This window comes from Gavialis gangeticus, unplaced genomic scaffold, assembly GCF_001723915.1.
Source record: "Gavialis gangeticus isolate Ggan-Ray unplaced genomic scaffold, GavGan_comp1, whole genome shotgun sequence".
NCBI lineage: Eukaryota > Metazoa > Chordata > Crocodylia > Gavialidae > Gavialis > Gavialis gangeticus.
The window spans coordinates 13,889,551-13,915,277 of record NW_017729018.1 but is presented as its reverse complement, the minus strand read 5'-3'; the positions used below and the strand labels follow the sequence as shown (position 1 = coordinate 13,915,277).

Below are 25,727 nucleotides of genomic sequence, written 5' to 3'. Positions count from 1 at the left end.
TGCCCCTAGGGGCTCAGCGCTGGTTCCTGGACCTTTCTTTAGTCCCATTCCCGGGCATTCATTGTCTTGCCTCTGTCCTCACCCCCGGCTCTGCCTAGTTCTGTAGAGCAGGGAGCAAAGGGAAGTTGGAGGCAGGAGTGGGTTTGGGGGCCCTGTGGCCTAAGCCGGGACAGCAGGGCCTTAGCTGGCGCCTGGTCCCTCCCGAGCGGGCGGTGCGGGGGCCAGGGGAGCTCCTGTGCTCGGCTGCAAGGAGGGCAGGTGCCTGCACTGAGCCCATCCGAGAGAACCTGGCAGGACCCAGGTTTCATCTTACTGAGGCAACTGGGCCATGTGGAGCTTTGTTCCTGCTCCAGCTCGCATGGGCCTCTGTCCTGAAAGAGCCCCTTCCTGCTGCCCAGTGGTGGCTGACCCTGGCGGCAGGGTCCTCGGCTGCCCCAAGACTGAGTTCTGTGGGGAGCCCCTGAGGGCTGGCTTGCTGCTCCGTGCCTGGCCATGCCCACACCATCCCCTTGCAAGGTGCAAGCAGGGCTGGCTCCAAATCAGACCCATCTCTCTGGTGCCGCCTGTCCTGCCCTGTGTGCCATGCGGCTGGGCCAGCCAGTAGATGGCAGCTCCGGTGTGCTTTGGCAGCTGCACCGCAGGCTCCTGCAGGCCCTGGTGGGGAGGAAGCGCAGCCCAGGGTGTCTGCTGGGGCAGCCACTTCCTCCCTCCTAAGCGCTGTCAAACCGGAGGGGCAGAGCACCCCCAGCAGCTCCGTTGCTCCCTGGTGCAGCCCACCTGCCTAGACAGCCCCTTGCAGCAGCATCTTCAGCACCGGTGCTCCGGCCTTGCAGCTCACTCCTCAGCATGTGCGGGTTTGGCACGGCTGCACCTGCCCCTTGAGCCCAGCTGGCGGGACTCATCCTGGTGCCCCAGGAGGCATCCCAGGTGATGAGGCTGCTGCTCTGGCCTTCTCCCCTTTCATGTTGAGTCCCTGCTGCAGCTTAGGCCCTTTCTCCTGTTTGCAGTGATTCATGGGCCTGGCTCGTCCCTGGCTGTCTCTCTTAGAGTACTTCTTTTCCCTCCTAGTGCTGCAACAAAGCAGCCGCTGATGGTACTGGTGCCAAAAGCAGCCTTTGCTTTCCTCATCCATCGATACCCCCAGCAGCCTGGCCCCAGTGGGTTTAATTAACAGCAGCAAGGAGTGATGTCCTTGCTGCCTCCTGCTTTTATTGCATCCTCTTGGCCTGGGGGGAAGCAAAGGGCTGCAGGGACTGGGGGCTGGGGTCCAAGCTCCTTTTCCTTCCATTTGAGGGGCTGCACCCCCTGAGCCTGCTCCTTTCCAATGTGGCTCCGCTTGCTGGCTTTGTGTTGAAAGGGCATTGCGGGGCTGTGAGGGTGCAGCAGGGACAGGCCAGATGGTGAGGAATGGGCCCTGTGCAAAGCTCCGGGTCCCCCGGCTCACATTCTTCCCTTGCGCTGGCTTTTCCTTGCCTTCACAGAACCTAACGAGACTGCTAATTACCAGCAACTCTGGGAGCAGGGGGCTGAGCTTTGTTGGCGCCCGGTGTTTTATCGTGCAGATACGTGAACGTCTCCACCATCCGCATGTAATTGCGTCTCTGCCGCCTGCAGAAATGGCTGTCCACGGGGGTGGGGGCAGGGCTGGGAGGTTTACACTGGCTGCACGCTCGCCCGATCCATGGAGTGTAAACAGACCATCGCGGCACTAAAAATAACCCGTGTCCTGCAAGCGGCTGAGCAGCTGAGCTCCTGGGGCTGGCACGAGAGCCTCCACTGGGCCCGTCACCTGTTTTCCATTATTGATGCTGCTCGATTACAGATTTGCCCTGGCATGGTTCACCTAACACCCTGCCTGCCCCCACTCAGCTCAGGCCCAGGGTTGAGCAGGAGCTGCTGGTGCAGGCCCCAAATGGAGCAACTGCATGATTTGGCCTTGGTGGCAGGGCTGTGAGCTGGTCCCTGGTGTTGAGGAGCTGCCCTGGGCTTCCTTGTGAGCCTCCCTGTCCCTCCCCATTTTGGCTGCCATGCACTTCCAGCATCTCCCCGGAGAAGTCTGAGTCCCGTTTCTCTTTTTGGGGTTTTTTGTTGTTCTCCCGCCCTGGCGGGGGGTCGGGCTAGAAGATCTACTAGGTCCCTTCCAACCCTTAATCTATGAATCTAAGTTCCCAGTCTCTGTGCTTTGGGGTCCGAGTCCCAGGGGCGTCCACAGGGGCTGGGCCTGACCACTGCTGGGGAACGAATCCCAGCCTGACCTGGCCTCGAAGACAGTGTTGCTCACCCTGCCACTTCCCTGGGCCCATCCCCTCCCCTCCCCTCCCCTCACCTGTGACCAGCCAGCAGACTCGCCTGAGTATCAGTTTTGGGCAGTCGGTGGAGGTCCCTGTACTGGCAGATGCCGCCGCCTTCTGCACTTTGACAGTAGCTGTGACTGGGAGAAAGGAGCAAAAATAAAAACCAGGGGATGGGGTGAGGGCCCTTGGGCACAGGAGCCAGGGCAGGGTGCAGGCAGAGAGCAGTGGGTGCTGTGCAAGACCCCACCATGCCTCTGCAATGTTTGCTGCTCCACTGGGACAGAACAGGGGGAGCCAGTGCCCTGCCATTGCGCAGCTGTCTGTTGTGCTCCTGAGTGTGGGGTTGGGGCCGGCGTGGAAGCTGGTGCTGGTGGATTCAGTGCCAGTTTGGAAGAGAGGCACCTCCCGGGACCATCCGGCACACAGATCCTGTCCTTGGGCAGGAGCCTTCTGGCCCTACCGCAGCTGAGTCAGCTGCTCGTGACTCAGTGGAGCAGGGACGAGGCTTGGCTACTTCCTTCCAGAGGCCGCAAGGCCGGAAAACAGCAGTGGAGGCCAATGGAAGCTCGGAGATGGAAAGGTCCTGGCTGATGCCTGGATCTGCACGAGCAGCTTGTGCATGGGAAGCCAGGGCTCTTGTCCGTGCTGTGCACCCCATGAGGCAGGGGCTGGGGTGTGCTGCTGCTGGCTCTGCTTGCTGCACTGCCATTAGTTAGAGCCACCGGCTTCCTGATTGGAGTGGCAGCATGGCCTGGGCTGGAAATTGCAGTGGAAAAGGCTTGGTGCGGGGGCAGAGCTGAGTGCTACCTGCTAGGGATGAGTGTGCAAGTGAGCGTGCAGGTGTGGGGGGAGGGCATGCAGAGCCCAGCAGGGAATTGGGTGGAGTCATGTCATGGCCTCACCTGAGCTCCATGCTGGGGCTTGTGCCTGCTCTGTTCCTCCCTGGAGCCAGTCCTGCTGGGATCTGCACCAGCTCAACTCCAGACTTCCCCGTGTTTCCCTTGGGAGCTGCCTGCCCCGACAACCTGACTCAGCGAGGGTGCGACCCGGCTGATGCGGTCAGCTCTGATCAATAGGAAAGGCTGGAGGCGCCAGCCACGTGGTGGGTGTGGTGAGATGGGGAGCGCTGAGGACCCTGAACACGTCAGCAACCAGCGTCTTCCAGGAGTTTGTAGCTGACAAAACATGCAAGGCCCCTGCTGACCCCACGCCCCACAAAGAGAGCCGGAGAGAAGGGAGGTTTCCTGGAGCTGAGCTCTATTTCCAAAGGGGAGGGAAGGGGGTTCCCAAAGCACTGGCAGGGGGTGGTACGTGTGCCCTGTGACTCTCCGTCCCCGTGCTGGCTCGTTCCCTGCCAATTGCCCTGTAGCAAATGGGGGCAATGACAGACTCGTACCCACAACCTCGGTGGTTTCCCACCTAGATGCACCACAGATCCTCCCCTACCACAGCTCCGAGGTCCTGGAGGGTATGGGCCCAACTCCCCTCACTCACGTGGGTGCAGGCCAAGGCAGAGGCTCTCTCAGAGCCCAGGGCAGCTCCACCATGCTCGGACTTGTTCCTTGGGCCTGATCCTTCCTGCCTGTCAGCCTGGTGCTAACGTTCCCTCTCCTGGCGCAAATGGGAGGAGGGCCAGGCCTGCAGAGTCACGCTGCTCTCAGTGCAGGCGATTTGGCCTCTACTGCTTGCTAGCACTCTAGGAAAACTCTTCACCCCTTCTGCAGGCTCCCAGGAACCTTCATCGCTACCACTTCTGTCTACACTCGATCTACGCAGCAAAGAGAAAAGTAAAAAACAAACCCAGTGACCCCCCCCACCCCTCCTGGAAGGCTGCCAGCCCCCTACATCGACACTGGTTGGGCGGCAGCACAAGACTAAGCATGCTACTAGGAGACTACAGCGTCTTCCAGCTGTGGAAGGCGGCACAGGGCTCCCCAAGCTCCTTCGGGCCCTATCAGAGCCCGGTGCCCGGACAATGTCCCCGAGCACTCGCACTTCCCCAGCATCCCACAGCCCAGCTGCATCTGCCCAGTGGGGAGATGACCGGTGTCCTCCCCAGGCTGTAGCATTGATGGACACGGGGCTGCTCTTCCCCACACATGAGAGCAACTATGATTTGCTCCATTTAATTCAAATAATCACAGCCCTCAGAGGCCTGGCGAGATGCCAGCCTGGCAATTTGGCAGGCATCCCCTGGGGATATCCCATGACTCAAACCCCCCACCCCCTACCCAACCCTCCTTGTAGTACGGCCACTGCTCTCATCTTCAAAAAGCAGCTTTAAAAAGTAAGAATAAAACCCCATGGCCTTAAAATTCAGCTACAGAGGTGAAGCCTGCAGCTCCTCACCCCTCTGGAGGATTATCCTGAGCAGCGGTGTAGAGATGGGGCCAGGCCATGACCCATCCACGCTCCCAGGCCCTGGTGCACACAGATAGTGAACCAAAGTGATCAGATCCTGTTGAAACGTGTGGCAGGGTGGGGAAAGGGAGGACCTGCTGCTGCCCACGGTGAGATAAGCCATCTCCTCCCTGGGCAGCAGAGGCCGAGCAGCTCATTCTACAAGAGGCAAGTGTTTTCCTACAAAAACTACTGAGAGCTGCAAAGGCGGCTCCATGGCTAGAAAAGGGGCTGTAAAAATGTAGGCGGTGCAGCGCGGGAGCCAGGAAGGCCGGGGCAGCCGAGTCACTGAGCCACGCAGGGAGGGCCAAGCTATGCCGGGAGCCAGAGGAGGCTGGATGTCCCTTAGGGCTGGTCTTGTGGGGAAGCACTGGCCACAGTGCTCTGTGTGCAGCAAGTGGCTCAAGCCAGTTTTGGCTCCAGGCAGCGGTGGCTTGTGGATGGACCCTGCCTGGCTCCAGCTCTGTGCCCCTGACGGCAGTCTGATGGCCCCGACGGGTACCCTGCCTTCCCCACAGGCCTCCTGGCTGCTCAGTTGCTCTCCAGGAGCTTGGCCAGTCCCTGCCGGATCTCGCTGAGCTCAAATATCTTGACATCCATGAGCTCGGCTGCCTTGGTGACCTCGCTCTGCATCTTCTCCCTGTCGGCCAGGGTCTCGGCCAGCGTCTGCTCAGACAGGTGCAGGCGTCGCTCCAGCTCTGCATTCCGGGCCTCCAGCTCCTGGAGGGGGAGGCAAGGGCCTGGTCAGTGGAAGGGCAGCAACGTGGCTCCGCTGAGGTGCCCCCAGGGGCCTGCAGCCACCGCCCTCCCCCGCCTCGTGCTGCAGCACTGGAGCATGTGCCCTGTCCCACAGCCACCCCTGCCTTCCGGCACTGGCATGTGCATACACACCCCAGGCAGCCCACGGCCAGCCCTGCAACCCATCTAACAGCCTCTGCAAGCCCAACAGAAAACTCTGTGCTTAGAGGGGCTGAGCTTCTGGAGCAGCCCAGGACGCTCCATGCAGCCCCTGCCCATGCCCTGTCTCCTGGTGTTTCAGTTCTGGAGACACCGAGTGTTAGGAAAAGTCCTTTTCCCTTTGAAACCAGGCTCATGTGCCCTGCGCAGAGCCCCAGCCCCAGAGCAGAGATGGGCGCAGGCAGCCTCTGAAGCACAAATGGACAGAGCACAAGTGCTTCCATCTGCATCCTTGCCTGCAGGCAGAGAGCAGCTTGCATCCATCCTCCTTGCCCGCCCTTCCTCACTGGCTGGCTGAGCTCTGCTCCTCATGGAGCGGCTAGCAAGAGACTCTGAGGCTCCCCTTCCCACAGGCTGAACATGTCCTCTGCCCAGGCCAGGCCCAGCTGAGGAGCTGAGCCTTGGCCTCCCAAGGGATGGAGGGATCCAGGGCACTCTTCTCCCTGATCCCTGGACAGGGCAGGCTGCGGTGCAGGGCTGGTGCACAACGGTATGTATGACTGCATCTTTGGGGGCATCTCAGTCCTGCTCCAGAGGCCCCCAAAGTGCCAGGGGTTGGTCCCCAGCCACCAGCAGCGCCCAGTAATACACAGGACAGGACAAAATCCTGTGATGAATGTCTAGGGACCGCCTCACTGGCCACCTCCGCAGAAACTGGAGGTCTGCGGTGGGGAGGCCCCTGAAAGCCCAGGAGAGTGGGAAGTGGTGGGACTCTTCAAGCTGCACCCTCCCACTGCTGGAGAACAAGAGGCCGGGCAGGATGGTGGAGCTGGGCAACCCTGCATCTCTGCCCACCCCAGGCAAAGGGAGACTGATCCCTCTAGGCTGAAATGGCCTCCTAGGTTGGGTCTCTCCAGGGGGCACCCCTATTACCTGCAGCTTCTGCAGCATCTCCTCGCGCTCCCCCTCGGCCTCCCACCGGCTGCACTTCTGGCTCTTCAGCATCTGAATTTCCTAAACCACAAAGAAGAAATGAGCACTGAACACATCAAACCACAGAGCCGCCCCCACCCCCACACAAGGTCAGCAGGGCCTCCTCCCTCCACTGCCCTTTCTTCCTGCTCTCTATGGGGAAGTGCCAGCTCTTCCCTGCATCCGGGCAGGGCCTGAGGTCACAGGAGCTCTCCCTGACATTGCTTTGGAAGGGAACTGCTGTAGAGTAAAGTGCACACACTGTCCCCCACAGCACGTGTCCCCCACACCCCATGCTGGGATCCTCCACCCAGCCTCTGCCAGGACACAGCCTGAATGTAAGAACATGCAATGAGCAAATATTGGACTCCACACTCCCCGCCCCCAGCCCCTGCAATTAAAGTGCTCCTTTAAATCATTAATTTAAACACTGTGAAAATGATAGGCAATAACAGAGCTAGAGGCTAAATGCAGCCACTGCTCAGAGGAGTGGGTCGGGGGGCACTGCCAGGCTGTCCGGCAGGAGACAGGAAGTGGGCGATAGGCAGACCCCTACCCATGGTCTTCAGTCTGGGACCCTCAGGGCTTATGCTCATTGGGCTTGGCCTTGCTCTTGGAGCCAGGGGACCCTGTGGGCCTCCCCAGTGCTGATCTGTGCATTGCCCCATGCCCTGCAACCCCAGGAGCAAGGCATTTCCTGGACAGAGCCTGGTATAGCAGCCTCCTACTGAAATGGGAACAAAGGCTGCAGGGCTGAGACACCAGCCTGGGGGACCATGGCAGGACCTGGCTGATGGGCTGGGAATCAGCCACGTCAGTGAAGGTTGAGAGCTGACACCCTGCATCACCTGGCAGGGCCTTCTCTTATCCAGGGCATTGTCCAGGCATGAACACAGAGCTTCACACTCCCTTGCACTGGCAATGGAAAGGCCCTGCACCGACAGAGGTGTGGCTGGGATGACATGAGCCAGGGGCTCTGGAGGCCACTGCAGGGCACAATGCAGGTGGGTGGAGCGGCGACAGCCTGAGATGCACAGGCATCCATGACGACCGACCCTCCAGGTTTGCCCCTGCATGTGGGGGTGCCCAGCTGCTCTGCTGTGTCTGCTCTGGGGCAGTTACCTCGTCCTTTGACTTGATCAGCAGCTCCAGCTCCTCCAGCGTCTGGCTCAGGTCCTCCTTGTTGCTCTCGTTGGAGGAATCCTGAGCTCCCTGCAACTCCAGCTCAGCCACCTGCGTGGACACACACGTGGGATGGGGGATCAGGTCCTGAGCATCTTGCCCAGCCCCTGACAACTTCCCCACTATCTCCTCCCAGCAGCTCACTGGCACTTCCTCAGCCCACCTGCAGCAACAACCACTCAGCCTCAGCTTCCCAGCACCGCAAACCCTAGAGAGCACGAAGGCAAGACCATGGGCAGTGGGTCTTGCCGAGTTAGCCCTGAATGGGGCACATCACATCCTGTCTGCAAACCACTGGAGCCAGCTCCAGCAGCCTCGGCCTTCCAGCAAAGCGGGGTCGGACCCTCTGTGAAAGCCAGTGGAGGAAATTCAGGCAGGGCTTGGCCCACAGTCCCTCTGCTTTTGAAACCTGCTGCATGGAGGCTTAAATTATTCCTTAGGAGAGGATTCGTTTTGAACAGCTCTGCCAATGGCCACACCAGCTGCATCCAGGCCTCAGGGCAGTGCTGACATGGTTGGGCTGGAAACCACCCTCCGTTGCACGTGGACAGGAGCCAGCATGGGTCATCACAGGCCCAGACCAAGGGAGCTGGGGCCCCTTCCCACCCCAGCCCCCACAGTCTCCTTCTCAGGCCCTTTGCAAACCCCTCCTGGCCACGTGACTCCCACGGCTGCAGCAGCCCCCCTCAGCTGACGGCCAGCGCCCAAGCCACAAGATCCCATTCTTTCAGCTGGACAAGGGCCTGTTTGTCTGGCACCACTGCTGCAGCTCCCACCCGTGCTGACTTCAGCCCACTGAGAGGCTTGTGTCTTGCCTGCCGCCAGGCCAGACGGCTGCCCTGGCACAGCGTCCAGCAACGAACGCAAAGGGAAAGCCTTAAGTAGCAGAGATGGGAGAGATGCAAGAATGCGCCGGCTTTGTGCTCCCCCTCCCCACAGTTGTGGGGCTCTGCTTTACCAGCCTGCCTGCATATGGGGAGAGGAGCTGGACCAGCCACCTCCCTAGCAACTAATGAGAGCCCCATCTCTCTGAGGGGGAGAAGGGGAGCCTAATGAGCCTTCGGTCCGGGGCCAGCACCCTGATGCCTCAATCAGTTTCTGCATCAGCTGCCTTCCTGCGAGTCCCACGTGATCCCCCAGACCTGCAGCCCTGTCCCCCATGGATACCTGCATGAATGAAGGGGACCTCGTAGCCCAGAGTCTGGGCCCACATGGGCTTGAGACTAGGTGTCCCCAACCCTGCTCCCCCCAGGGCCCCACTGTGCTCACCCGCTGCCGCAGTGTCTCCGTCTCCTCCTGGTACGCGGCCAGCTGCTTCTTCCACTGGTCCACACTGGCGTTGGCCTCGTGCAGAGCAGCCACCAGCTTGTTGTTGTTGTCCTGGAGGGTGAAGAACTCGGCCTCCCACTGGACCTCACTCACTGAGCTGCGGGACAGGACGGAGAATGAGGGACAGAGGGCCCTGCTTGCATGGGGGTCTCAACCCTGAGGCCCTCCCTCCCTGCTGGGTCCCCAAGGAGCCAATGCCTGAGTTACCATGCACTGAGCAGAGCCAGCCCTGGCTGGGACCCCGCTCCCACAGCCCCCCTGTGCTGTACATGGACGTCTGTGCTCTCATGACCATCAAGGAGGGGGTCTGGACATGGTGACCAAGCCGTTAGGGCGGCTAGGAGCTGGAACCAACTTCCAAGGGAAGTGGTGCTGGCCCCTACCCTGGGGGTCTTTAAGAAGAGGCTGGATGCCCACCTAGCTGGACTCGTTTGAGTCCCATTTCTCTTTTTGGGGTTTTTGTTGTTCTCCCGCCCTGGCGGGGGGTCGGGCTAGAAGATCTACTAGGTCCCTTCCGACCCTTAATCTATGAATCTATGAATCTATGACATCCCGGTGGGCCCTGGACTGCCACTCAGGCTGGGAAACCTTCAAGTGGGGTCCTTGCTCCCTGCACAGGGGCAGAGGTGGCTGTGGGAGCCAGGAAGGGTAGCTGGAAGGATTGGGTGCCACTGCTGCTCCAGACAGGTGCAGAGTCAGAGCCAGGGATCCCTGGGAAACAAGGCGTGTGCCTCCATTGCTCCAAGCCCACTTGAGCCATGAGGCTGGGACTCTGGGGGAAAAGCCCCCATCAGCGCTGCAGCTCACCCCTCGGAGAGCATCTTCTTCAGCCGCTCCTTCTCTGTTGTCATCTCGATGTCGGCACTCTGGCTCCGAAACAGCTTCTCCTCTCCTGGCCCATTGGAGCTGATGATGGGGCTGGGCAACACCTGTGGGGGAAGGTCCCGGCATGTCAGGTAGGTCTGGGCCAGGACAACCAGCACCTCCTATGGGCCAGATTGCTGGGAGGTCTGGGTGGTGGGGGACTCCAAGATGGGGACCCTGAGGTCGACCCTGGGGTGCTGGGTTCATCTCTTAGGTGGGGAAGGAGGGGAAAGGAGCCTCTTTTACCATGACCATGCCCTCCTGTGTAGCACAGACAGGGCCTGAATGGAAAGATCCCTCCCCACTCTGGGCAGGCTGCCCTGCTGCTGGCTTCAAGGGAGACTGGAGGTGAAACTCAGGGAATCTCCGTGGTTGGGGGATTGTGGGGAGAGATTCTCTGCAAGGTCTGAGCGGGACAGGGGACACCTCCTTCCCACCGTGGCTGCTTGCTTCCTTGAGAGCAGGGTTGGTGCTGAGATCTGAAATGCTGGGGTTGGCATATTGGACAGGCCAGAGATGTGTTGGAACAGAGAGAGGAGCCATGCAGAGGGGGGGAAGGATGGGGACAGCTAGGCAGATGGATGCTTGTTTTCCAGTTGGCGAGATCCCTCCCTCCCATTCAGCAGCTCCGTGAGCCCAGCTGTGACAGCAATCCTAGCGTTCAGGGTCTGAGCCATGCCCCGGGCTCTGTGCCCGCCACACTCATCTTCACAGCAACTTCACTGCAGGGCCTTCCCTTTTCATTTCCATTTTTTCAAGGCAATGGATTCCTTGGCCCCGACCTCCACCCCCTTCTGTGAATGCCGAGGATGTCACGGCCCATAACTGGAGCCCCAAGGCCAGGTGCGAGGTGCCGAGGCACGGACCAGTGAGGTGCTCCAGAAGTGCAAGGCTGGCAGGCCCATCGTGGTGGCCCCTTCAATGTCCAGAATACCTAGGTTCCTGTTCCCACTCTGCACTAGGAGGCGAGCCCCGTGCGATGGGGAGGGGGCCCCCTCAAGCCAGGAAAGGCAGGATGATGGGGTATTGTGACGCATATTGCAAGTGCACCAAACCCTGGTGGGGCACAGCCCCTACCCAAGGAGCACACACTGCTCTGTGGCATTGGATCACAGCAACACGTATCAAGATACTCTCCCTGGCTCCAATCTGGACAGAGCACGATGGAGCAACAATGAACATGCCATGGCCACAGATACGTTCTGTAGCACGCAGTGCCCTGCTTCCTCCCGTCAGCTGCTCCCAGCAGGGAAGGGACTTGGTGCAAAGGTCTGCAAAGACCCCCCTGGGTGCCAGGCCCCAGACCCCAAGGTGGGAACCGGCAGAGCCTTTTCCTGCAGGGCCACGAGACCAGTGGAGCACCAGCCACCTGATCTGTGTGACTTTCTGGGATAAGGACAGCCACCTGTCTTCAGAATCTGCTGATGCCTATAAATAGAGGAGGCTGGGCCCTGGGCTGTGCTGGAGCCACCGGCTCTGCGGAAACCCCAGTAGAAAGGTAAAAGGGCAACCTGCAGCATACACCCCACCTCTCCCACAGCATGACTCACCACCCACTTCATAGATGGGGGCACTGAGGCAGAAAAAGGGTGTGGGAGAGAGGGAGCTCTGCACCTGGGGAAATGGGCAGACTCATCCCTGGGTTCAGGTGCTGAGCATTAGGAGCCCTGATTTGCTGGGGGGGTGGGGGGGTGGAGAGGCTGAACAGGCTGTGCTGGGCTGATGGGGGCGAGTGGGAGGAGAGACCCCAGCCTCCCACAGTGTGAAGCCGGAAGAGGCCAAGGCTGAAGGGGAGGCAGAGAATCGGGGAAGCCTGGCATGATTCCAGGAGACTGAGCTGCTCTGTCCTCGCCCACAAACAGCAACGTCCTCAATTATTTAAGAATGAGGCTCGGGTGTGAAGTGCTGCTAGTGTACGACCCAGGCAAGATGGGCAAAGAGGGAGCACTTGTGTATGTGTGCACGCACGTGCAGGCTGGCCGTGGGCGTCAGATGGAGTGTGTGTACGCAAGCCAGTGGGGGAGCGTGTGTGTGTGTGTGTGTTGTGTGCATGCAGCAAGCAGAGCAGTGGGTGCTGGCTGGCACTGGGCTGTCTGGATGGCGGTCTGCATCTATATATGCTGGCGGGGGGTTGCTAGGACAGTGCAGCAACTCCTGCAGCAGCCTCTCCAGCTGAGAAGTGCTCTTAAGGCCCTTCACAGCTCACCAAAACTCCTTAGTGGCCCCGCAGCTGAAATAATTGCTCACCCGTCTTAACCACAGCCGTGTTAACCCCCTGCATGCTGGTACGTGGAGGCCCATTCTGCCCCAGGTACCCGGCCTCCGCTCCACTCAGTGCGCCAGTAGCTCAGGTGAGGTGGACTCTGGAGCACCCATTGCAGCCGGTCACAGATTGCTCTCCCGGGCACAATCGCTGACCACAGATTTGTTCTGCTGCAGCGGATGCTGGCGCAGCCTGCCTCCGCTGCCCACGCTCTGCTCCCTTCCCTGCTCCTCGAGCCTTTGGATGGGGCAGGCAGAGTCAAGGGGAGCCAAGCTGGACAGATTGTTCCCTTTGCTCTGCCATGCCGGGCTCTGCGAGCCTGGAAATGCCACCGCCTCCTCCTCCCCCTCTTCCTGCAGGGCAAGGTACTGTTTGCACTCCCTCCTCCTCCTCCTCGGCTGCTGCTCCATCTGTACTCAGCCGGGGGAACGCAGTGTCCTCCAGCCTCCGGCTCCCCTCCTGTTGCCAGGAGATGGGGGAAATGCACAGCCACCTCTGTCCCTATGCTGAGTGCAGAGGCGACTTCCATGCTCCATCACCTGGGGTGGTCAAACTCCCCATAATAACCCTGGGCAGCCCCCTCCTGGGTGCCAGCCACTGTAGAAAGGCAATGCTGTGCCCATCTCTTCAGCTGGCAGATGGGCTGTGAAACAGCCTGTGCTGGGACCTCTCCAGGGACAGCCCCCTCTGCAGGAGAAAGCCTGGCACCCAGCAGGGATGAACCAGGACCAGAGGCATGCCAACCTGGGCTCTGCCATGGCCATGGAGAGACAGAAGGAGGGGTAGCCCATCTCACCAGTGCGAGGCAGTGTGCCTCTTCTCCAGAGCTTCCCATGGAAGACTTAGTTTACCCAGCAGTCGGTGTTCATCACCGTCCCCCCTTCAGGTGCTGGAAGAAGGCTGGAGGCACATGGCCCTTCAGCCCAGCTTCCCCTGGACTAGGTACGGGCTGCTGCATCCCCTGTTTGGCCCACGACCTTGAACAACTTGAAGGGACCATGATCTCTCCTGCATGACCAAGCAGAGCTGGAAACCAATGGTTCTCCTGCTAGCTGAGCCCCCTCCCTGCTGGCCAAAAACCCTTGGGGTGCCTGGAAGGAGGGGCTCTGACCTGCACACACAAGTGCTGTCACAGGATGATGGTGTAGCACCTGCTCCCTGCACCTGCTGGGGCCTGTCAGGTACCTGGTGAGAAGTGATGTTCAGGGCGGGATTGGTCAGCTCCGTCTTATCCTGTGACTTCTCCCTCGCCAAACGGGCGGCTTCCTTCACCTCCTGGAACTTCTCTGCAAACTGGCATGTGGAATTGGGAGCAAAAGGGAGAAAGTCACTATACTGTCACACTTAAACAGATAGAAAATACCCCCCTCCTCCTTTCTCTGCCCTCCTGGCACTCCAACAGCCCAGTGTTTTGCTTCCTCTTATAGCTATGCACCATCCCAGAGCCCTTTCCCCCAAGCTGACACTGCTTTGGGATCTCTGGAGGCTTCAGAGGTGCTGCGTTCCCTTCCCCTAGCACCCCCAGGTGGGTCAGCTTGCTGCCAGCATCCTGATGTTACCTGGGAGAGATGCTGCTCTGAAGCGAAGCCCAGCCCATACACTGTGTTGGCCCGGCTGTCTGCCCATTGTCCGAACTTCTGGGAGGTCTTTGTGAAGGTCATGTTGGGGGTGATGGTGCTGTTGATGATGGCCTGCAAGTGGGGGGAAAGGATGCAGTCTAGTCTGCGGGATGGGATTCATTTTCTGCCGTGTGGCAGTGTTGGCTGGCTCAGAGGGCTCGTTCCCATTGTTAACTCACCCACCCCTAGGATCTCCCAACCTTGCCATGAAGCACGAAGGGTTTTACCTATTGCGCTTCAGCTCTAGTTAGCAGTGACCAAAAGCCATTCTGATGTGAGGGGCCCTGTGACAAGATGGCATCTCATAGCCAGAGCCTGTGCTAGCATCTTGTACCCAGTGCTACCCTGCAACTAGGTCCAGTGGGCCCCCGTCCCCGACTGAAAGGCCCAGGACTAGTGGGGCTGTGGAGGTTGACCAGGCTGAGTGCCCGCAGAGGTCTCCCCAGCACGGGATGAGGGCTCGCCAGTGGAAGCTTGCACCATGCAGGCTCTGGGCACAGAGGCCATCCATGTCCCATCTGCCGCTTCCTCGCACTAAGATCTCAAGTGCATGTAAACACTCTGGGTGGCAGCGTGGGTGGTACCGCACCCCACTGCCCACCAGCCAGGGATCTAAGCGCAGCAGGAAGTGTGAAATGACTGTGGAGCCCTTGCTCTGGCTGCCCCTGGCTAGCGAACGGCCTGGGCCAGCTCCTCACCTTGGTGCCGCCCACACTGATGATGCGGTAGACATTGCGTGTGGCATCGTAGAAGTAGGAGACGGTCAGGGCGTGCTTGCTGGCCGGGATCCAGTTCCGTTTGGTGGCCGGGTCAATCTGGAACACGTGGGCCCTGGTGCTGAAAATGGGCTGCTCCCTGCAAGGGATTTCAGCAGAGCTGTCAGGGCAGGGGCAGCTGTGCGGAGTCTGCAGAGCAACATGGCGTCTGCACCCCCTTCTGCTGAGCGGGTTGCATCTCTGCTACCTCCCCCTAGCCTGTAAAGTGCTGACTGACTCGAGCCCTGTGGGAGGCAGGGAGGAATCTTTCCCTGATACAAGTGCCCGGGTGCAGCAGGGCTGAGAGACTTTACCTGGCTTTGCTTTGAAACCTCAGACTCTTGCCACTGCTGCAGCCATGTGCTGGGGGGGCTGGTGGTGAAATCTCATTACAATGCAACCTAGGCCCCAAGGCAGGAGGGACCCCTGTTCCAGCTGCAGCCTGGCAGGGTGTGCATCCCCGGGATCTGGAGACTTGTGTTTCTGCTCCAACTTAAGGCCGCCTACCCTTCGGTTACTGAGGGCTGAGCCTGGCACCCTGAGGAGATTATCCCCGTGGCTCAAGAGGACTCTACTCCCTGCTGCAGCTTTTGCACCCAACATGTAGATGACTTAGCCGGCTTGCACAGAGGCCTTCTCTGATAATCCTGGAGTCCTGGCTGGCTCCTTCCAAAGGCAGTTTGGCCAGTTTACCCACTGCAGATTTATTTTCCTAATGAAACTCAAAGGTCGCTGGGCTCCACTCCTACATGGTGCACTTTGTACATGGCTGCCCAACAGGGCTAGGAGCCCCAACCCTATCTCCCCACTTGGACACATAACTTCCACCGGCAGCAAGAAATGACTGCTCTTGCACCTGAAGCCCCAAGTCCAGGGTGGGGTCAAAGAACAGAGAGGGAGGACATTACCTAGCTGTTGACATTGGTTAGCAATGGTTAGACAGACTGTTAGGCAGCTAAGGTAGCATGCGTCTCGCCTCCAGCAGCTTCCTTCTCAGGGCTCCTAGCGGGGCTGAGGCTCCCTTTCGGTTTGGCTTCCACAGGGATTCATTTCCTAGCAATGGAAGAGTTAGCTGTTACTGATCACAGGAGGCACAGAGGGAGCATTCAGCCGGGCAGTGCTTAGAAGCCTCATCTGGTCCCTCCCTCATAGCCCATCACTTGCAGGTTCCTCCTCCTCAGACAAGATGCTCTGCTCACCTGTGGAGGGAGGAGGGGAAGCTCTACAACTGGGGGCAACATGGGCATTAGGCCCAGACTGGTTTTATATAGTGAAGGACTCTGGCCACAGAACTTCTTCCCTGGTGACTCCAGTTCCACATGCCTGAGCACAGCAAAGGGCGCAGAATGGATCCCCTGGGGCGCCTGTGCTCTCACGTGCTGCAGTGTGGTGCCTGATCATTTCTAACAGGAGTAGCTCCCTCTCGCCCCCCATAGCAGCTTTGTGTCCCCGGCTCATCAGTGCGAACTGGATTCCAAGCCTACTACAGTGAAAGTGGTCTGCTGTTTTGGATCAGCGCTGGCCCAGGCCCACCTGCTCCTTCCTCGGCCCCAGGTGCTGAGAATGCCATCCCTGCACCCAGCTGCCTTCCAGCATCGCTGTTCCAGAATTGACACCCTAGGTTCTTCCCTGAAGCCTCCCGACTTCATGCTAAGGAGGAAGCCTCTGTCCCCCCAGGGGCAGTAAAGGCACAAAGTCCTACAAACTGGAATTTCTTTACTATTTGTTCCGCCCAGGAAGAGCACAGACCAACTGCAGACGCTTCCTCAGCCTGACAAAGGGTATTTGCACCTGAAAGCTTGCAAGGAAGAATTTTTCCAACTATTTGAGTTGATCTAATAAAAGATACCAGACTTACTCAATGAACCTTGTCTGCCTATGTCCTTAGACCAAAACAGCTACAACCCACGCCCCTACAAACAGGATGGGCATCAATGACGCCTGCTGTTCCTCATTCAGCTCAGTCTGACTGTGCATTTACTTGCTACAGGGAGAGGTGAATTCGAAGCTCATGCTCTTGGCCCCAGCCCTATGCTCCAAGACCCTGCTGGGACCAAAGCTCCAGAGAGCTGCATGCCTGTCAGGAAGAGAGAAGCTTCAGCAATTCTGTCCCTCTGCAGGCCCCTTATGTAGCGATGGTGCAACAGAAAAGGGGGCATTTTCCCCTTCCCAGCAAAAGAGCAGCTAAAGGACCGAAATTTTTGAGGCCAGTGCCTGGCGTAGGAGACCTGCTTCCAGCTTTCACTTACTTGTTTGACAAGCTCAGAAGCCAGAGCACAGAAGCACGAGCCTTGTCAAGGCTGGAGCAGAGGAACACAGCAGCAAGACAAAGGACAGAGAGAGAAAGGAGGCAGCATCTCCAGAAAAGAAACTGAAAGGGCGAGGAGGCAAAAGAGGAATAGTAACTGAAAACACATTGCTGGGAGATACCAGCTTTGGGAGGCCTTGGTGATACAGCCCCAGACTCTGAAAACTCAGACTCTGTGGCTTGCAAGGTGTAACTGGTGCATGGGCTCGCCTCACCCTGTCTAGTCACTCATCAAGCTCTTTGGCCAGCAGATCATCAGTGCAGCAGATGTGTCACAGTCGAAGAGCAAGGTGGGGGTTGGAGGCCAGGACTGAGGGGTACAGCCAGGACTGGAAGAGAACAGGCACCGCGTGTCATAGCAGAGCACGGGACTGGCATAGGGTGCCCAGCACCTGCCTGCCATCTGCTTGCCTCTGGCTCTCACTTCCAGGAGCACTACTCGCTCCCATGGTAAAATAGGCTCACACATGCCTGGGACTGGAGCTGTCAGGTTTTCTCCCTCTCTCAGCAGTCCCCTCCCTCTTCTCCCATCTAAGTTTTTGAAGTGCATGCGTCCAGATGCTCCGCACATTGATAAACGCTGACAATTCCTTTCTGGCTCCCAGCCGGGGCTCCCTGTGACAAGACCGGCGCGGCAGTGGAAAGGGCACGTGTAAATAAACCCCACTCACACCCCCCATGGCTGATCCCCTGCTGATAATTAAGAAAAGGGAAGCAAATGAGTGAAAGGACAAAGATCTGGCTCAGACAGAGACATGATCAGCAAGTGCTTGATGGCAGCTGGAAAGGATTCAGCTCTCGTCTCTGCTTGCATTCGTTCCCAGCCCGAGGGGGAAGGGCAGACCTCTGCTACTACGTGCCCTGCTGCTGGTTCGGGATGACCTGCTGTCTGATGCCTGCGCTCTGCCACCATGGTGCTAGGGAATCCAGCTAGCTGCCCCCCGAGGGAGAGCAGCCCCGGTTCACAAGGGACACGGGTGATCCAGATCAGGGCGAAATCTTAACGGGCTCCTCCTCATCATGGCAGTAAGGCAGCTTCTCGCTGCTGCTTAAGGGAAGCCAGGCTCTTTGAAAGGGGAGGGGAGGGGACTGGACAAGCAGATAGGGACTCAAACCTCGAGCAAGTCAGTGGTTTGAATTATGGTCAAACTGTCTAGCGGTCTCCTTTTGCTCCACTTAGTTCTTAAATGGCTTCTGTCACTGCCGTGTCTGCACCCATTTCCTGACAGACTGATCCTGCTGCCAGGATGGCAATATGCTGGTTCCCTTCAGAGAGGCCCCAAGGGCTGAGTGGACCAGAGAGACCGAACGCCCTTCCAGCCAGGAACCCAGGTTATAGCCGTATTGGTTTGGAGGAAAAGGCAATCAGGACTCATAGTAGAGATGATATCTTTTATGAGACCAACAAGATTTTTGCAAAAAAACCCCAAAAAACTTCAATTGCTTTAATTTAATTTTCTAAAATAAAGATTTTTTTTTTTTTTGCAAAAATCTTGTTGGTCTCATAAAAGATATCATCTCTTCTAGGAGTCCTGATTGCCTCTTCCAGCCAGGACACGCAGCGGGGCACTGAAGGGCAGTGCGACCTGGGTGGTGCCGTCCTAGGAATAACCAGACAATATTTGTTTTCAAGACTGTCAGTTCAGCACCTTTCATCTGACCATGGGCAGATAAGGTGATGCAGCCTGAAGAGGGTTAAAAAGCCAGTACCTTCTTCTCTATCCCAAGGTGGAGGCAGGAGTGAGAACCGGCTGCCTGGTCTGCCTTGAGTTCCCTCCACCGTTTCCTTTAACAGACTCCTTTAGAGGCTCATTTTAAGCACCCGCTGGTGTCTTTTAAAATAACCCGATGTTGTCCTCACTCAGAACACAACTGATGTGCCCCGATGCTGGGGAAAAGGAGAGGAACCATCTCCAAATGTGGACCCCTCTGCCCCTGTGCCTCCTTAAGGCATGAGCTGGACTGCTGAGCAGACGGATCGAATCCAAACCCAGCCAGAGCCCGTGAGGTCTCAGCATCGTCTGAAGCTCCCTTTCCAATCCTCCTGACCCAGGCATGCACCAGGGTATCTGCCAGGCATCCCTCTGAGCTGGCCCGGGGGACATCCATGAGAATGCACCTGCACAGGCGTGCTCCCATGGGTCAACAGACACACGCGCATTGCAGGGATACTGGTTCACTGGGCTGTGCTGAAGCAATGCTTGCGCAGACCCCAAGAAGTGTCCTCAAAGCCACTGCAGAGCTCAGCTCCCGAGTCCTCTCCTGACTCTCAGCCCCTCGCTCACCTCCACCCGGTGAAGGGGTCACCTGAGCCAGCACCTGCAGCCTGGCCAGCTTCATCTCCAGCACGCCTGCCTTCAAACCCTAGCTAAGGATCCCTCTCACTGGGGGATTTCACAGGGCACTTTCATTTGTGCTCACCCTGCAGACCTGCCTTATAAGTGGGGAACCTGTGGTTCAAAGAGGGATGGGACCTGCTCACGGCCGCAGCAGTCATGGAACAGCTCGGCCTGGATGCTCTCCCCTGCTAGTCCACCCTGTCCTCAAGCAGGTGGTGCTGAATCCTGCAAAGAAAGGCTTCCCCGTCTTCAAGGAGGAACCAAGCCAGACAGAGGGATGTCATTTCAAAGGCTTGCTCAGCTGCACGGCCCCCTCTCATTGCGTTTCTCTCCGGTGCTTTGCAACTGGCTGGTTTCTGGGCTCCCTGTGCACACAGCAGGCTGCCCTGCCCTGTAGGTCCCTGGGGTGAGTGCTTTTCCGTTCATTCTGGTGCTCCCCAGGTATGCTCTTGCTGCGAGTACCAGCGCTCCAGGGAGTTCCTGCCTGACATGAGCAAATGCTCTCTTCAACTTTTTCCACAGCTGCCGTTCGAACCACGAGGACAACTGCTAAAACGCAGCCTCCTGGCAGGACTCTGGAGGGTGGGGGAGGAAGCCACGGTCCTTATTGGTCTCTCCATCCCAACCAATGGATCTCGGTGATGGGTGGGTTCGGAGAGGAGGGTGTGGGGAGCTGTTCCTGCTCCTCGTGTCTCTTAACAGCTGCTTGTGGCTTGGGCTTTGTCCTTGCTATTTCCGCTCCTTCCATTTTTCTTCCCTCCCTTTCCCTGGCTGTTGCATGCTCCAGAGGGAGCCTTCCTCGTGGACGGTCTTTTGTTCTTTGCCACGGTTAAGCCCTGCCCTGTGATCTTGCAATGCCAGTTGGGGGCAAACTAATTCAGCTCATTGAAGTGCTCGGCGCATCCTGCTCCCCCTCCCTGCTTGCCTTCGCTCGAAAGAAGCATTCTTTTGATCTTTGCCTCGGCGGAGATCTTTCCGCCTGTCCCTGCCACAACAGACGCAGATGCTTTGTGTCCTCTGTCTCACATTCCCGAGTGTCGGGAAGAGACAGTGTCTGCCCAAGACAGAGCTATCTGCTAGGGATTCCCGACAGGTAGATTTGCTCTGGTGGGTCCCAGGGTGAGTTTTCCATCCAGGACCAGTGGCTCTTGATAGCATTGGGCATTAAGAATGAGGTCCTTTACCATGAGCACAGCAGAGGGAGGCAGCTGGGGGGGGGCTCTGACCTGCTTCTGCTGCACCGTGCCCTCATTCCAGGATGCATCACCTACATTCACCCTCCCTGGCCCTTCTCCTTGGCGGTGGCAGAGGCCAAGTGGCAATCGATCCCCAACAACAGATCAATCTGCCCCTCTTGCCCGGGGTGCACCAGGGCAGGGCTCAAGCCCATCAGTGCAGGGCTGGTGTACATGAGGAGCTTGTCCCAAAGGTACTGGCTTTGTCTGGATACATAGGTGGACTTTGCCATCTCCCCTGCCAGGCAGGCAGTATTTGCAGGAGGTTGGTCCAATGCTTGTAAGTTCCCCAGAACACAGGCCCCTAAAAAACCCACAACACACAAATCTTGTTGTAAGCTGAAGAGAATCAGATCAGCAGAATCATCTGCCCAGAAGAAACCTGGGTAGCCCTGCTCTGGATTTCTCCAGGACTCCCAGCAGGAGAGAGCGGGAGCACAGCAAGGAGCTCCTCTGCATCGCAGCCTGCTGCAGCTAGATCTGGGCGGGGTGGCCTGGAAGACGTGCGAGCCCCAAAGGCAGAGGCAGCCATCTGATAAACCCAGACCACTGGCCGGAGGGCGGTTCAACTCGGGTGTGCAAGACCAAAGGGTTCCCAGGGATGTAGACGGCTTCCGGTCAGGGTCCAGGCCTTTCAGAGATGGAGGGAAGCCACTGCAGAGACCTCGGTGGATGCCAGCCTGTGAAAGGCACGGTCACATTCTGCTCACATGGGATTGTGCAGGTGATCTGGAAAACATCTGCTTTTTGGGGCCGTTTCCATTTGTCACTCACTGACTCTCCTGTCTATATGCCTTGCTGCTGGCTCCTGGGCAGTGCTCAGCACAGCAGCTCCAAGGGCTGCAGAAGGGGCTGGGAGAGACCGTGTGCATGAGAGAGAGCTGGCTCCTTCCTGGACCTCAGCCCGCTGCTGCGCTGAGTCAGCAGGGATGCGGTGCTGGAAGTGCCAGGGACAGGTCTCTCCCTCCTGCCAGTGCACAGGACCAGGAGACGGTCTGCTGGGAAGGAGCATGGGTGCAAGACTGTGCCAGACAGAGCATTCGACTGGGATGGGATGGGATTCTGGCATGGATCTGATGAAAAACCCAGAGTCTCCGTGACTTAGCGAACTGCAGTGGCAGGGAGCGTACGAACTAATCCTCCCCTCTCCTCCTTCCCTAGTGTACCCTTGGCTTCCTGGTGAGAGATTAACCTAGGAGAGCTTAGTACAATAGCAGCTCCCCCCCAGCCTGTTTGCTGCTAAAGGGCACCAGGGGAATTGCACTCCTGTCGGATTAGTCGTGGGGGGTGGAATGCAAGTGCAAGCGTGCAAGTGCAGACCCAGGGAAAGGAGGACCTGGGCTTTAAAGGCCCAGCACTGTTATGAAGCATTGCTTTTCCTGGAGACCTCTCGCCACCAGGCTTGCGTCCCAGGTGATGAGGATGGCTCTGCTGTTGGGTGCGCAGCACGTGCCTGGAACAGTCCCCATGTGGGGATGGCTGTCTCCACTGGCTCCCCCGGTGCCACACACAGACTGAAGCCTGATCTGCACGGTGCTGGGAAGTCTTGAACACAGGGGAAGCAGAGTGCATTTAAGTAGTGCCTAGCCTAACCCAGAAAGGTAGAGTCTGGGCAGCGCTGCTGATAGCTCACCCTCGTCCCTCCAGTGCTGGGCTTCCTGCACAGTCCTTCCAATGCCCCCCTGTAATAACCATCTACGCGCACCCCGCTGTGCTCTGTGCACATTTCTGTCTGCGTGCAATCATTTTAACCACAACGTCCTCAGCCCTTCCAGACATGGATGCCTGCTCAGTTCAGTGAGCACAGCTCCATTCTCCTCTGTTGCCATTTTGGTCCTGCCCCTGAACAGCGGGGCCAGGGCTCCTGAAGTATGACCAGAAGCCTCTCCTCTCCAATGCCCATTCTAGTCCTCCCTACAGCGGAGACTGCTGTGTCGTCTGCTAGGTGGAAGTGTGGACGAACGCTCACTGCAGGCACACCATTTGCTCCCCTCGTGATCCAAGCAACATTTGCAACCGGACTCTTCCAAAGGAGAAGAGCCAGCACTTTAAAACCTACTGTGCAACAGGGATACATTAGAGCCCAGGAACAGGCTGCTTGGGAAAGCTACCCAGAGATACTAGAATGAGCATCAGGAGGACATACAATAGGCAAGATTTAAGAGTCACTGGTGAGGGGTAAGGACTGAATCCTTACTTCAAAATGAGCTCGCTTAAATCAACTGGTGGAAAATGATTCAAAAGGGGATGCTCTGTTACTGCCTTGGGAATCCAGAGAAATCTAATGCCTGCAGATGGCTGCTCAACATTTCCATGTGAACGATACACAAGCACAAAGGCATTTCAGTTCAGAAGGTCTATACAACTAAAAACAGGGGATTTGGGATAGAAGCACCACCTCCACGGTAACAGCAGTGCTGCTGCTGCTGCTGCAACCCTGTAATTAGAGCGAGATCTAAGAAAATATCAGGATGACATCGAATCAACCTCTTCTGTGGGAACTGGCAGGCCTCTAAAGAAAACGCAGAGCTGCTGGGTGTAGTCGTGATGACTCCAAGAAGGATTCATCTAATACACCTGGAGAATAAGGTGCCAGGCCCAACCTATGCACCTGAAACAGCCTTCCTGGCAATCCCCAGGCTGAAGTTTTGGATTCAAGGAAGGATCACAAAGACACGGGGCAGTTTCAGATTTCGAGCGAGACCAGTGTAAGCCCCACAGGCTTCAGTGGATTTGCTCCAGATTCATACTGGTTTAACTGAGACCTGGTTCTGTGCCTCTGCCCCTTCTGCCACCTCCATCTATATTTCACTCTGTTCAGTAATTCTTCCTGGATTGCCTAAAACAAAAATCAGAAACTCAGCAAAAGAAACACAAGCCACTGAACTTGCCCTCTAGTATTGCACTGACAGCTTGGAGGAATGGCAGGACTCCTCCCCGGCCCAGCGTGTTTCTGAGTGGCCCAGAAGAGTTCGTTACAAAGCAACTCGCTCAGAGCAATGTCAGGCTCTTAAAATTACACAGTTGGGGTTTATTACCAGCACATAAATTAAACACCAGGCTACAACCTCTTTTCCATGCCCGTGCCTTCTAGCCACTTAGGCACAACATATTTCACCCATGGAAGATTTTAGGGGGTCATAAACTTAAACTCACGTTGGAGATTTCCAATCAGACTCCTCACCTGCTCAGAAATGCAAGCAGTCCCAATTACTGACCATCAAGGTCACAAGGGAAAAATAAAACCTGTCCTTTTTAACTCGGGGGAAGGTCGCCAAGGGCTCTTCCTGATTCCCACTCTGGATCGCACGCAGGGCATGGACCCCAGGACCCTTTCCTGTATCCTGGTACCTGTCAAGAAGTTGCCTAGATTTGCAGTTGTCTACTTTGTGAACCCTAAACTTTAGGGCTGCTTTGTACTCTTAAACTGGCATTTCTTTCTTTATGGCAACCTGATGCCCTCATCCCCTCGGCTCAGATATATCTTAAAAAACATGTTGGGTTATTTAAACTAGTACTAAAACAAAAGATACACGAGTAATAATCAAAATGCCTGGCTCACCCCATCTCCGCCTGGGTGTCAGCTTCTTTCTTCTTGGGCTTCTCTTTGGCTGCCTTAGCTCCTCTCCACGTTTGATTTATTTTTCCCTTCCTCTTTCTTTCTCTCTTTCTCCGGATCCGGATGCTCTTTAAATTTCCTCCGGAATTTCACTTTGAAATCCGCTAGTTTTGTTGCTTGTTCAAAATGACCTATAATCCCAGAGGGCGTGGGGGAGGAGGCTGGGTGAGGTCCGGAACACCCTCCCAAGGTGGGGGTCTTCTCCACCGAGAGCGGCAGCCCAGGGGATCTTGGCCAAGAACTTTGGAGCACACTTTGCTGCTGAGATGTTGCAGCCTCCGGCAAGCAGTGTCCTCCTCTCTCCTGCTTACGGGATCCCTTCCTCCCTTCAGCATGGGGAGGAGAGCAGCAGCAGCAGCAGCAGGATTATTCACTGCTTTTGCAATCCCTTTAAACAATGCTGCCCACTCCTTTCTACTCTAGGCGACTGATAAACCTTGGAAGTTTTTTCCACAGGCCAAAAAGTAAAGCTACCTCTTCAGTTTATCCCTCTTGATTGCGATTTCTTTGTTCTCTCTTTTTATCCGCTTCCTTCCTCTGCCAACTGCCCCATCTCGGTCACATTTCTCTTTTCTTTCTCCTCACTTTATTTCCAATGGGTTCCAACTGGCTCAGAGGCACCACCTGCCGGGCACAGTTCACATCTACACCCGCTGAAAAGCCAAGCTGCTAAATAAGATCAGCCCAGCTCCAAGATATCCCAACACACCTCCTTTCCCAGGGCTTCGCCCTTATATTGTAATCTCGTACATACTACGGCTCTAAGCTTTGACCAAAGATGTCTGAGCAACTACTGCATGCTCCAATACAGCCTGCCCCTCCTACCCCAGGTATCTGAAATGTGTTAGCTAATACTTTAAAAAAACAGCACGTCCCTTTTATTCCAGTCTAGGGAGTGGTTTCCCTCACCTCCCTGCGTGGGCCAAATTCTCCATTCCTTTGTATTCTGGGTGGACGTTTACACCTGTGCAAAGCGAGGCTGAGATGCTATTACATTTTTAAGGGATTGGGGGAAGGGAAGTTTCTGGGAAGCAGAGAGAGAAAACACTTGAGGAGTGGCATGGGAAATCAGCTGAATGTGACCTGCCAATGTGACACAATGTCAATCCTTGGATGTACAAACAGGGGCATATGGACAGACTATATTTCCCCTGTATTTGGCACTGCAGCAACCACTTTCTGGAATGATGCATCTAGCTCTGGTGCCTACAGTTCATGAAGACAAGGTTCCTTGGGTAAATCCAATAGACCTTATCTGCCTATGTCCTTAGACCAACATGGCTACCACCTACACCCCCCTGAAACATGGAAGATAGAGTTCAAAAAGGAAGTCCAAAAAATTGCAGAGGGTTCAGGGAAGGATGATTTAAAAAATTGGAAACTGTGCCTGCCTGGTAAAAGATTACAAGAATTCTAAGAACTCAGTCTGCTCCTAAAGTTGCAAGTCTTTAGACTTGATCACAGCCCATAAACCTGGACAGGTTTAGGTTAGAAATAAGGTGCAGCACTTTAGCAGCAAGAGTTATTAACCAACTGAACTGCTCATCTAGGGATGGGTGGAGACTTCATCCCTGGGAGATGTTGAATCAAAGTCAGGTGTCTTAGTAAAGGATATGTTCTAGTTCAAAGAAGAATTAATTCCAAGAAGGCC

At 56.8% G+C, this 25,727-nt stretch overlaps 1 protein-coding gene across 2 annotated transcripts; it reads right to left on the bottom strand.

Annotated features, from left to right (window-relative positions):
• Positions 1-3,534: 3,534 nt before the first annotated feature.
• On the bottom strand, positions 3,535-24,689 carry HOMER3 (homer scaffolding protein 3). 2 transcript variants are annotated; one of them, XM_019513614.1, is made up of 11 exons: positions 24,551-24,689; positions 24,020-24,207; positions 15,484-15,628; positions 14,519-14,675; positions 13,761-13,892; positions 13,387-13,494; positions 9,882-10,003; positions 9,015-9,171; positions 7,686-7,796; positions 6,525-6,605; positions 3,535-5,414 (listed from the first exon to the last, which is right to left on the bottom strand). In XM_019513614.1, the coding sequence occupies exons 3-11, from the start codon at positions 15,495-15,497 to the stop codon at positions 5,226-5,228; spliced, it is 1,071 nt and encodes a 356-aa protein (XP_019369159.1). In that variant the 5' UTR covers positions 15,498-15,628; positions 24,020-24,207; positions 24,551-24,689; the 3' UTR covers positions 3,535-5,225. The 2 variants fall into 2 exon arrangements, with proteins under 2 accessions (XP_019369159.1, XP_019369160.1); XM_019513615.1 differs by lacking the exon at positions 24,020-24,207.
• Between the last annotated feature and the right edge of the window lie 1,038 nt (positions 24,690-25,727).